The 12,786-nt window shown below is 38.4% G+C and overlaps 1 protein-coding gene across 1 annotated transcript in view; it reads left to right on the top strand.

The window, feature by feature from the left end:
* The window catches only part of LMO7 (LIM domain 7), a 249,195-nt gene that overhangs the window by 83,957 nt on the left and 152,452 nt on the right, over positions 1–12,786 (top strand). The window contains exon 2 of the mRNA XM_066380760.1: positions 7,368–7,438. Coding sequence (XP_066236857.1) covers positions 7,368–7,438 — 71 coding nt within the window. The remainder of the gene's footprint in view (positions 1–7,367; positions 7,439–12,786) is intronic.

Here is a 12,786-nt window from a genome sequence, read left to right as displayed (position 1 = left end):
CGGGTCTTATTTATATTTAGCTATAGATATTTTCTTCCACAAAAGATACCCTCTAAAAGCTTTGTATCAAGGGCTTCTCTGGAGGCTACTGGTTGGAGGACAGGTTTGGCAGCCGTGTTTGTGCAGAGTACGTTTTCAGGACACTGCTCTGCCTTTAACATGCTTGGGAGAGTAATTATAACTTCACAAGAAGAGTTCTTGGCCTTGTAACTTCTTAGCTTTCTTTCCAACAGGATGAGCCATCGGCACCCAGGAACACAGCACTAGGCATGACTATGGTGTATAGAGTCCTTTTTATTTTATTTTTTAGAAGGGTCAAATATTTTCACATACCATGTATGTACTGTGAAGTAGGTAGGGCAATATTTCATTTCCTTTTCAAATTAGGGGATGGAACAGTGACTTATCAGAAGGATATAATGAGATGGATCCAGGGTTGAGTCGGTCTTAGATTATTTTAGTGGTAATAATTTTATTTAATAGTATTTAAAAATATGGAAAAGGACCAGGGAGAGGGGAAAAACAAGTCTTTATAGAAGGCAAGGTGTGGCTCTTGGCTACATAGTGATTACTCCTGTTTGTGTTGACTTTTGATAACTCAAGTGGGAAACACGTGGTCTCTAGTTCTTATGAATCACAACTTCATTGCATAAGATGTGTCACACCTTAAATAACTTTCTAATGAGTAAAGTACAGAATTATTGAAAACTCAGTAATTGTTAGATTAGAAATACTAGACAAACACTTGTTTGTTTTTTTTTTTAATTCTGGAATTTCATTTAGGACAGTAAATTCTTAAAACAAGGATGGGTTCATATTTTATTTTATTTATTATTATTATTATTTTATTTTTTGTACTTTTCTGAAGTGAGAGGCAGGGAGGCAGAGAGACAGACTCCGCATGCACATGACCAGGATCCACCCAGCAAGCCCACTAGGGGGCAATTTTCTTCCCATCTGGGGCATTGCTTTATTGCAACTAGAGCCAATCTAGCCCCTGAGGCGGAGGCCACAGAGCCATCCTCAGTGCTCGGGCCAACTTTGCTCCAGTGGAGCCTTAGCTGTGGGAGGGGAAGAGAGAGACAGAGAGGAAGGAGAGGGGAAAGGGTGGGAAAGCAGATGGGCGCTTCTCCTGTGTGCCTTGGCCGGGAATCGAACCTGGGACTTCCGCAGGCCGGGCCGACACTCTACCACTGAGCCAACCGGTCAGGGCTTGGGTTCATATTTTAAAACATGATTTATTTATTTATTTTTGTAACAAATTGGCTTCACTATATTTTAACGTTCTTAATGGATCACTATAATTTTTACAGTTTCCAGGATATGGAAGGTAGTCTAGTGGATTTTTATAATGTGGTAACTCAATTTTTTCCTTTAAGTATAGGATGTTACATATGGCAACATAGACTTTGCTGGGATGAAACTTTTTATTTTTATTCTGCAGATGGAGAGTAGCAAGATATACTAACTAGCATGTGTGAATGTTTCTCCTGAGTCCGGCAGGTGCCGAGTGCTTCATATGCATATCTCATATAAGTCTCAGAGTAACTCTGTGAGATACGTACATGCTGTCTACATAGCACAGATGGAAAAATTAAAAGGTTGATCATCTTGTTCAGAGTTACAGGCAGGAATGGCAGAGCAGGGATTCATTCACAGGCTCTCGATCCCGGACCTGGCCTCGCCTGGCAATGGTAGATGCCATGTGGTATGTTTCAGAAGGAACATGGTCCTGGCAGCTGTTATAGATTAAAAAGTTCTGCTATAAATTAATGCTTTCTTTATTGGTTTAAAACTTTTGGAAAGCTATTTTTGTAGTTCCTTATGAGGGGTCTTAGATAAGTCTACATATGGCCCTATAAATTGCTAATTAAAATTTTTACTTTACAATCAGATATTGACCTATTGAAGTTGAGGTAGCTAATATATACGGTATGAACATTTTTTAATGTTCATGGAAACACCCAAAGAAACTCTTAAAATATTTTATAAGAATTTTTCATTTTATTGCAGTTTAGAGTGCCATATTCTGTCTCTCTTCCTCTCTTTCATATGCACGTACAATCATTATGTGTGAAGACACAAATCTTTTATTATCCAGGAAAATTGAAAAAATCTTAATGAAACATTTCTACTTACTGAGTTACCATTTTATACCTTTAATAGTGGAGGCTTATTTTTGAAGGCATATCACATGGTAAAATACACTAATTTAGGTTAAAAAAACCCCTAAATACAGATTGAAGACAATTTAATTTTTTTTTTAGTTTTGAAACGTTATTATCTAATGCATTTGAGACATTGTGACTTCTTGTGAAATGCTGTAGGTTTTTTGTGTTTGTTGCATGTAAGTGGTTCTGTAACTCTCTGAGTCCCAATCTTCTTAATGATGAAAGGAGAATAGTTAAGATTATTAAATTTAAGGATTATGTGGCTTTTATAGATAATTATAAAAATTACTTTACCTAGCATAAAAAGTGGTATCTCTCTCTTTCTTTATCCTTTAGATGTAGGAGAGACAGGAAATTGACTTAAATTTGATGGAGTCTGACCTCTTTTGAATGTGGTTTTATGAAAATATTAATTTGTATATCTATGACACAAGAAACACCTGTGGTTGTTACAGAATATAAATAAGCAAAACAATATTAACATTAGCTATAATTCTACCACTTAGAAATAATTAATATATTTATTTCATATTTATTTATAGAATGCATACTTATACAGTTACAGTAATTGTGATCATACTCATGTATTATTTCATAAATTGCTTTATAATTAATATATTAAGGATGGTAAATCTACTTTCATGACATGAGTTTAAATTTCACATAGTTTTCTGTGTTATAGTTATATCATAATGTAATTAACTTATTGTTGAGCATTCAGGGTATTTCTAATTGTTGCTATTATATGTAATGCTATGAAGCAATTCTATTTAAGTCTTTGTTGTCTCAGTATTTTTTTTTTGTATTTTTCTGAAGCTAGAAACGGGGAGAGACAGTCAGACAGACTCCCGCATGCGCCCGACCGGGATCCACCCGGCACGCCCACCAGGGGGCGACGCTCTGCCCACCAGGGGGCGATGCTCTGCCCCTCCGGGGCGTCGCTCTGTTGCGACCAGAGCTACTCTAGCGCCTGAGGCAGAGGCCAAGGAGCCATCCCCAGCTCCTGGGCCATCTTGGCTCCAATGGAGCCTCGGCTACAGGAGGGGAAGAGAGAGACAGAGAGGAAGGAGAGGGGGAGGGGTGGAGAAGCAGATGGGCGCTTCTGTGTGCCCTGGCCGGGAATCGAACCCGGGACTTCTGCACGCCAGGCCGACGCTCTACCACTGAGCCAACTGGCCAGGGCTGTTGTCTCAGTATTAATTCCTAGTTCTATACATAGTGTGTCTGAAAGGATGCATATTTAATATTTCAGATACATATCACAAATTACCTTCTAGAATTGTGGTATCCTTTTATATAACCTTTGGTATTGTACAAAGCATGACATATTTTCATGTCCTCAAAATATAGGCTATTATTTTAAAAATCTTTACTTTTTTAAACATTTTTTTCTTTTTATTTATTCATTTTAGAGAGGAGAGAAAGTGAGAGAGAGTGAGAGAGAGAGAGAACTGGGGTGAGAGGGGAGGATCAGGAAACATCAACTCCCATAATTGCGTTGACCAGACAAGTGCAGGATTTTGAACTGGCGACCTCAGCGTTCCAGGTTGACACTTTATCCATTGTACCACCACAGGTCCGGCCTCTTTGTTTACTTTTTATAGTCCTCTTTATAAACACAGGATAAATAGGGTCTGGTGTTATATGTACAAGAGTATATTAATGTTTTGATATCTGGAGGAGGGTGGTCTGAAATCTATGATTTTGCCTTTTTATAATTTTTTGGGGGGAAGTGAAACTTTCTGGATAGTTGGGTTTTCTTAATAGCTCTGTATATTCCATTTCTATTTATTAATTAATATTCTGAGTATAACTCAACCTTGTATATATGGTACAAAGGCATTCCTTTGAGGGTTAATTATTAGAGCGTGTTGTCAGTGTTAACTTGAAGGTCAATGCATGTAATGAGGTTAAGCATATACTGCTGTTAACCACCTTCTGCTATTTGTTTGTATAATGTCTTGGCCATTACAAGATAATAAGCAGGTGATATTTTCCCTGTTTCAGATGAGTAGACTGGAATTCAGAGAGGTTATTCAACTTGCTTATGGTCACACAGCTATTAGGGGATTTGAGTATACAGTGATACCTCGGTTTTCATCGATAATCTGTTCGAAAACAATCGGTGAAATCCAAAACCGACAAAAACAGAGGCAATTATTTTTATATTAATCAGTGTAAATCCAATTACCGTATGCAGTAATCACTTACATGTAATTGTAGTATTAGCACTGGCAATCAATAAAAAAAGCATGAGAACACTGGAAAGCAATGGAATTGTTTGGCTAGATGCATGGAGTGATGCTCACACATTGAGAAACAAGGCCACACTTAGCGGGAGAACGCGTGGGTCACCCTTTGTTTTCGCAAAATTAGCAGCGAGCTCACGTGGGCACACTGACGAAATCTGAGACAATTTTTTTTTGTGGAAAAAAATCAGTGAAAACCAAACTGGCAGAGAAGGTGAAGGGATTAGTAAAATTATATAAATATATACGTAACACAGCGGTACAGTTAACAGGACAGCAAATCCCAGAGGGAAGGGGGGTAGGAGTTAGGGTGAGGGGGGCAAAAGGGTTGTCAATAGGGACACAGTGAGGGTGTGAGGGTGTTATATTCAGTGGGACACTTGAATCCATGTTAATACAATAAATTAAAACAAAACAAAACTTGAAATCGATAACTGAAGTCAACAAAACCTGAGGTATTGCTGTACTTTTGCAGATTGAGCCCCTTTTTGCTTTCCATGACATCACTTGCTATGCTCTGCTCTCTTGATACAGGTGTTGCTGTTATTCTTTACTGCTGTCCATGTGTTTGTGGGATATAGCCCCTTTTCCTTCTAAACCACTGCTTCTAATCTACATTGATTTGAAAACATAATTGCTAGATTGTTTCACTAGAAGACAATTAAGTAGTGGTGGCTCTGAGTGGCTTTTCTATGACTAGAGAAAATGGACTTTGATATGTGCTTTGATGTTCCTGGGACTTTTCATACTTTTTGGCTTTGGATGGGATAAATGAGATATTGCTATGTATTCACTAGTTGGGATCAGTGCTCATCTTGAGGTTGTATTGGATCTATTTGTGGAAAATGGAAGACTTTGTGCTAGGTTACCTGGGATAATCCATGGTCCACTCATGGTTATCTTTCCCAAAATGTATAATTCTGTTTGGTTTTACTGTGTATTTATTTATTTATTTAATTCAGTTAGAGGAGAAAAGGCAGAGAGACAGACTCTCGCATGCGCCTCAACTGGGATCCACCTGGCATGCCCACTAGGGGGTGATGCTCTGTCCATCTGGGGCTTTGCTCAGTTGCTGAGCAACCAAGTTCTTCTTAGCACCTGAGACAGAGGCCATGGAGTCATCCTCAGCTCTTGGGGCCAAGTCACTCCAATTGAGCCATGGCTGTCTGTGTGTGTGGTGGGGAAGTCAGAGGGGGAGGGTTAGAGAAGCAGATGGATGCTTCTCCTGTGTGCCCTAACTGGGAATTGAACCTGGGATATCCACACACCTGGTTAATGCTCTACCACTGAGTCAACCAGCCAGGGCCTGATTTTACTGTGCTTTTAAACTTTGTGTTTTACTTATATGGCTATGAACTTCTTGAGGGAAGAGCTGCCTCTTTATTTTCTTACGATTTCCACCAGTATCCAGGTTAAGTGCCTGTAACAGAGACACTCAGCAGATGTTTAATTCATGCAGCAACGTAGCCGTTCTGTAGATGAATGTCATGTACAGAAAAGGATCTTTTACTTGTCCCTGCCTTTCTGTGTGTCACCTCCTGGCCTTGGCTCCTGTCCATATTTATAGAACTAGCTTATGAGAAACTAACTTTAATTCCAAAATTAACGATTGTTTTGTCAGTTAATAGTATGTCTAGCTAAAGCTATGTTGGGCATTGTGGAAAGATGCAGAAGACATGTAGGAATTTCAGGTGGACAGTGAAGCTAGCAGGGGTGAGTAAGGATGGGGGGGGCACTGTGGTTCACCTGGAATTTAAGATGAATTACTTCCCAAATCAGGTTTCCGAGATCGTGTTTCCTTCTGAAGTGGCAGGGGGAACAAGGACTCCTGCTGGCAGGTGGTGGCGACTCCTGCCTACACTCTTAGCTAGGGACCCAGTCCCCAGGGTTGTTCGTGGAGTAGTTTCCCCCACAGTTTTCTCTGCTAACTACATCCCCTGTGGAATCTCCTTCCCTCCCATCTACTCTACCCTCGAGAGACAGACTTTGTGGAGATTTTTCCAGCAGTTTCAGTAAAAACATTGCTGATGGTAGCCTTAGGTGGCCTGTTCATATGTAATAGCCTTAAGTGGGGAATTGTCTGCTTAACCTTTTGAGTAGTGAGTCTTTTTCATGCTCGCTGACCCAGGAGTGAGGTTTTTTTTTTTTTTAATTTTTATTTTATTTTATTTTATTTTATAATTTTATTTTTTTAATGGGGTGACATCAATAAATCAGGATACATATATTCAAAGATAACAAGTCCAGGTTATCTTGTCGTTCAATTATGGAATACTACTCAGCCATAAGAAATGATGACATCGGAACATTTACCTTTTTTTAATGTTCCCTTACATAGGTCCGATCGTACTCTGGATGGTCAGTAGGCACGAGGACGTACATGAATGTTTGTGTTACTCAAAGGGTTAAAATTCTTATTGCCTTGCCTCTCTGTCTTCTATCTGTGTCAGGATTTAACAGTCTTCTCCCTAGGATGTTTCAGTCAATAGCTCTTTACACAAATCAGAGCCATTTCATGAATTCTTAAATGTAATGAAACTTAAGGAATTTAAGGATGGAATTGATATTAATTCTGTGTATATATAGTTGCTATTTCAAGTTTATGTTTAAATCTGTTTTTGTTTTCTCTTAGGATAGATCACCCTTAGATTTTTTTTTTAATAGAAATTATGTTCGAAATTTAGCTTCTAACTTTTATTATCCATAAAATGGTGACATTACAGAAAGCAGTCACTGTGATATTTTTCTGTTTATATTTTTTTCATACTAAAATGATTAACCTCTCTCTTTGTAATATAGAACTGTAATTTCTTACATGGAACAACTTCTGATATATGTATATCCTTCTATTATAACATTAGATGCATCATAATTAATCTGAAACTGAATTTGACTTGTGTATTAGCCCTAAGTAAAAAAAAAATTAATACCCAAATCTGTCTTTCAGGCAGTAACAGAGAAGAATTTTGAAACAAAGGATTTTCGAGCCTCTCTAGAGAATGGTATTCTGTTGTGTGAGTAAGTATTTAAAGCATTTTAAAAACTAATGTAAAAGCAAAGGGGGGTGTGTGCGTGCGTGTTATGAAGTACCCTCACTCCCCTCTTCATGGCTACCATAGCCACAGATACGTTTTCTTGGTAACAAGTGAGATTTGATCCTGCAAATTGATACCCCCCAGTATCAGACAGTAGGAAGGGGTTATCAGTCTCTGTATCTAAAGATAGCATTGGTGAAATATATATTATTTTAAATTAGTAAACAAGAAAGATTCTATTATTGCTTAATGGGCCAGTCAGGGTGGGTGGCTAAGGAGAAAGCCTTATTACATTGTACTAGCTTTCACTCCGATTAATCTAATGTATGGAATTGCTTGGATTAGAAGTTCATATAAAACATTTTTCTTTCATCAGTATTGTTGATTGTAGAACAGATTTAGGCAGTAGCAAATTATTTTTTTTAAGCTGTAAATGGAGTCATTACATTACCACAATCAACTTGAGTCATGGGCCATTCATTAAATTAATAAACTATTGAGAGTCACATCCCAGGCTTTGGTTATCTTTAAGTAAAATAGTCTTGTGCCATGATTGATTGTATGAGGCCTCCATTGTGTGTTTAATGTAATGGTTGTTCCTCAATGGCTGTGCAGTACAGTTAGCCCAGTGTGTGACCTGTGGGGATAAGGGGCAGGCAGGTCTGTGGGATGTAAGGATGAAGGTGTGAGGGCACAGGCTGCAGAAGTGAGCCAATAAATTATAAGAATGTACTTAAGTATGTACTCACATTTTTGAAAGCATTTAAATATTCCAAACTAGACACTTACCGCACAGATATTTGTGGAATCTGTCCACAAGTGAGCACTGAAAGGCATGTGCTTGTAATTAGATGATTTTGATTATCTTTCTAAAGAAAGGTTGTCTGCAGCAAAGTTGAGGAGTCAAGGGTCTAATTTAGTTCCTTGATCCATTACTTTTTGCATTTTAGCAAGTGACGTAACTTCTGGGCCTTATTTTCTCACCTGTGAAGTGGAGGGCAGGGTATCTGGTCTGCCTACTTCACAGAGTTATAAAGTTTCATAAGGCATATGAAACTTAATAGCTTTTTTTATAAGCTATCCTACTTTGTAGAAATACAGTTTGTTGCTAGGGAGATGGCCATGTAGATAATAATCTCTATCTTATGAGTTCTGTTGATTAGTGTTTAAACTTCTTTTTCTGAGAGCAATATTATTAAGTTAAGCCATATCAAGTTGCCAATATCCAACCATCTGTGACCTACAGAAATGCCAATTTCATGTGGTTCCAACTAATGTGTTGTAGGACATGTATATAAAGAAGGGCCACATGTAAAGTTTAAGGAGTGTATCTAACCTCTTCTTCTTCCTTTTAATGTGATATCCCTCTTTAAAAAAACATTTTATTAATTGATTTCAGTGAGAGAGGAAGGGAGAGAGAGAAGGAACATTGAGCTGTTCCAATCTGCGCCCTGATTGGGGATAGAACAGGCAACCCCTGCACTTTGGGATGGTGCTCTATCAAGCCGAGGCTCTTAAGCTATTCTGATGTCACATTCAGAAACTGTTGTTGCCAAATATATTTAAACTAATTTTAGTAGGTTATGTGCTCAGCCCTATTGGTCACTGATAGGAAATTATTTTATCTTGATTTGATAACTAGATGATTTAAATGTGTTCTATTGTGTTCAGAAGATGGAGGGGCAAAAATGACAATTAGAGAGACACATGTGATCTGAACACGACCTTTGCTATGAGTATAGACCAGTAATTTTCATAGCACATATAAGTTAATTGCTAAAATTCTGCAGCACAACAAAAAATATATTTTTTGCTCATCTGTACAAAGTAGGTATAATTTTGATTCATTCACAGCAGATGGCTCTTGGCTCGTGTCATTTTTTATTTGACAGACTAAAGGGAAAGCGGTCAGTACCCCTGACTAAATAGTCAGGAATAGCATATTTTAAAAATTCTTGCTGCACATCAGTGTGCCTTTCAGCATATCAGTTGAAAACTGCCAGTATAGACTATTTAGTCAGTGGTTTATAGCCCAATAACTTTGATATCAGTTGTAAGCCCCACAAGTCAGGATAGAAATTAATTTAAATAGGAAGTGTTCCTATTATTTAAAACATTTTTTTAGGGCAATATACTTGATAGTGACACTTAGGTTTTGATTTAAAATGCAATTTATGCTCCAGCGTGGGTCTGAGAGGCTTAAGGTGATTTCTGAAAACTATATCCAACCTGTTACCAGGAAGAATATTCGTTTAATGAAAAACTGTTTTGATCACAAGCAGTACTGTTAGAATAAACATATGAGTTCTACCTTAATGGTCACAGTGAACACTCAGATGAATGTTCAGAGATGTATTTGTTATTAAAAAAGTCACTTTAATTCATAACATCCAAAAGCTCATTCTTAGATTGTTTTATAATGAAAATAACATCAATTTTGGGTATGGTGCATTACCATATAAGTCTAATCAATCTGCTTAGTACCCAATATTCTTTATCTTTTTGTGTGTGTGTGTGACAGAGACAGAGAAAGAGACAGATAGAGACAGACAGGCAGGAAGGGAGAGAGATGAGAAGCATCAATTCTTCATTGTGGCACCTTAGTTGTTCATTGATTGCTTTCTCAAATGTGCCTTGACCTGGGTGGCTACAGCAGAGCAAGTGACCCCTTGCTCAAGCCAGCAACATTTGGGTTCAAGCCAGCAACCTTTGGGTTCAAGCCAGCAACCTTTGGACTCAAGTCAGCGACCATGGGGTCATGTCTATGATCCCATGCTCAAGCTGGCAACCAGGTGCTCAAGCTGGTGAGCCTGCACTCAAGCTAGATGAGACCACACTTAAGGTGATGACCTTGGTTTCAAACCTGGGTCCTCTGCATCCGAGTCCAACTATGCCACTGGTCCCCAACCTTTTTTGGGCCACGGACCAGTTTCATGTCAGAAAATATTTTCACAGACTGGCCTTTAGGGTGGGACGGATAAATGTATCACGTGACCGAGACAAGCGTCTTAGATGAATGTAACAGAGGGAATCTGGTCACTTTTTAAGAATGAAACATCATTTAGACTTAAATATAAATAAAACGGAAATAATGTAAGTTATTTATTCTTTCTCTGCAGACCGGTACTAAATGGCCCACGGACTGGTACCAGTTCACGGCCCGGGGGTTGGGGACCACTGCACTACGCCACCTCCCGGTCAGGCAGTACCCACTATTCTTTAAACGGGTGTTTCCCCAAAGTAGCATAAGTAAACATCAAGCTGTGGTAATCAGCAATTGCAGTTTCTTTGGGACATGCAAGTGTTGTATGATATTTGTATTAAAATAATTTTTCTCTTAATTTGAATTATGTTTATAGCCACTGATTAATGAAGGCATATTAATCTAAAAGGTGTAGTGCTGGGGCCCTGGCTGGGTAGCTCACTTCTCACTTGGTTAGAGCAGCAAGGTTGCGGGTTCAATCCCCAGTCAGGGCACCTATGGGGAGCGACCAATGAACATCAAATGCATACTTCTTTCTCTCTCTTTCTCTTTCTCCCCCCTCCCCATCCCTTCCTCTCTTTTCTGTGTAAATCTGTAGCTGAAGAAAACCTAGCTGGTTGATCTGTTAGCAGGCGTCACTGTTAGGTCACATCCACCTGAGTTACAATGCTTTTAAGGAAGCAGAATCAGTTGTTCAGAAGCCTGGGATGAAAAGGCCAGGCTTTTAAATTAATGCTAAATAATATTATACGTTGTATGTCTTTGAGATTAGTGTACCCATAAAAGAGCTCAAGTATGGTTAGGATATTTTAAAAACCTGAATTCGTTTTCTTATAGGAAAAGGCTGATATTTGGTTCACTGCCAGAAAAATGACCAATTTTTGTGAAAATTAGGGTTTGCTTGAAAAATCTCTAGGCATCCTAGCTCGTATCACCATTACAGAGTTTTATTATTTTATTTACTAATTTTAGCAGTCTTTTATCCTTGACTAACAGTTTATCCTTTTTGAACCGGCATTCTGAAGTCGCAAAGTGAAGCACTGGAAGAAGTACGCTCACTATGCGCTCACACACCTGGCAGTGTGCTGACGTTTCTGATCACCTAAAGTGGGTGTGAACTCCGCGCTGGGGTTTCAGACGAGAGACACGTCTGAGCAGTGAGGATATTATGTGCATTTGTTGACTTTTAATCTGATTGACTAGGAAGTTAGTATCTTCTGTTACTCATTCCAGTATCACAGTCTTTGGTTGACTGTGGCATCTAATGAGTGTGGAGCTAAAAAATACCCTTCTTATTTGAGCTGTTGTAGTCATTCTTTTGCTGTGTACCTTAGACATATAACCTCTCTTGGCTTTACTGAACAGCGATATGGGACCAAGATCTAATTTGGGGGTTTTTCTAATTAGTAAAAGGATTGACAAGAGTCTATAAGTTGATTTTAGCTCCTTGTTATAATTTTCCATGATTTTTATTAATATCATTCATTAGTATTTCTCCCATCTCATTGTTCATTCATGTTCATGAGGCCTACCTTATTATTTATTTAAAAAATACACAATTTGCCACTATATAAGTATCCACAATCTTCTTTTGTTCTGTTGTTCTTTGCTAAACATATTTGGTGGCATATTCAGCTGGTGATATGAGCTAGTAAATTCACAGTTACTCATTATGATAGCAATCTTGAAAATATGCAAATGGAAACATTTTCCTTATGAAGTAAGAAGATGTATTTGAAGGCAATCTTATTGGGTGTGCCCTGGTTAGTCTATTCTTCCCATCCTTGGAATAATGCCACATCTTTGATCTTTCCCAAGTCAGCCGTGCATCAGAAATTTATGCCTTTTGAACTTGGTTCACATTATTGAGAAGATTCTTCTCACACTGTGCCTAGGCCTCCTTTGTCATGGCTGGCAGCTTGGAAAGAGTGGAGCAAGATGTTTCCCTATTGGTTTGAGAAATCCTGTTTCTATTTATACCGGCTGTGTTATGACTACGCTATCTGCCTAAGAGTACTATAATATTTTGTTAAAGATACATTCAGTAGAAGAAGACAATGTTAAAAAAATACTCTTATTAATTGACTATGAAACACACAATTGATTGTTTTAAGACATCAGACAAGATAGAGAACATTGTCACTTCTCACTTATGCCAACAGAACTGTGTCCTATGTTAGAGTTAGAGTGACAGTGACATTTGCGGGCCCTTTGGCCTCTATGCAGGGCTCCATGTGAAGCCCAGAGGCTCTTGTGTCACGGTGAAGGTTTTCCCTTAGAGCTCTTCCTGGCTTTGAATTTCCTGAGGACAATTGCTTCCATACAACTCTCCAGCATAATATTCACCC

Source organism: Saccopteryx leptura, chromosome 4 (assembly GCF_036850995.1).
Source record: "Saccopteryx leptura isolate mSacLep1 chromosome 4, mSacLep1_pri_phased_curated, whole genome shotgun sequence".
NCBI lineage: Eukaryota > Metazoa > Chordata > Mammalia > Chiroptera > Emballonuridae > Saccopteryx > Saccopteryx leptura.
The sequence above is the reverse complement of the archived record's forward strand: the minus strand, read 5'-3'. Positions and strand labels throughout refer to the sequence as shown.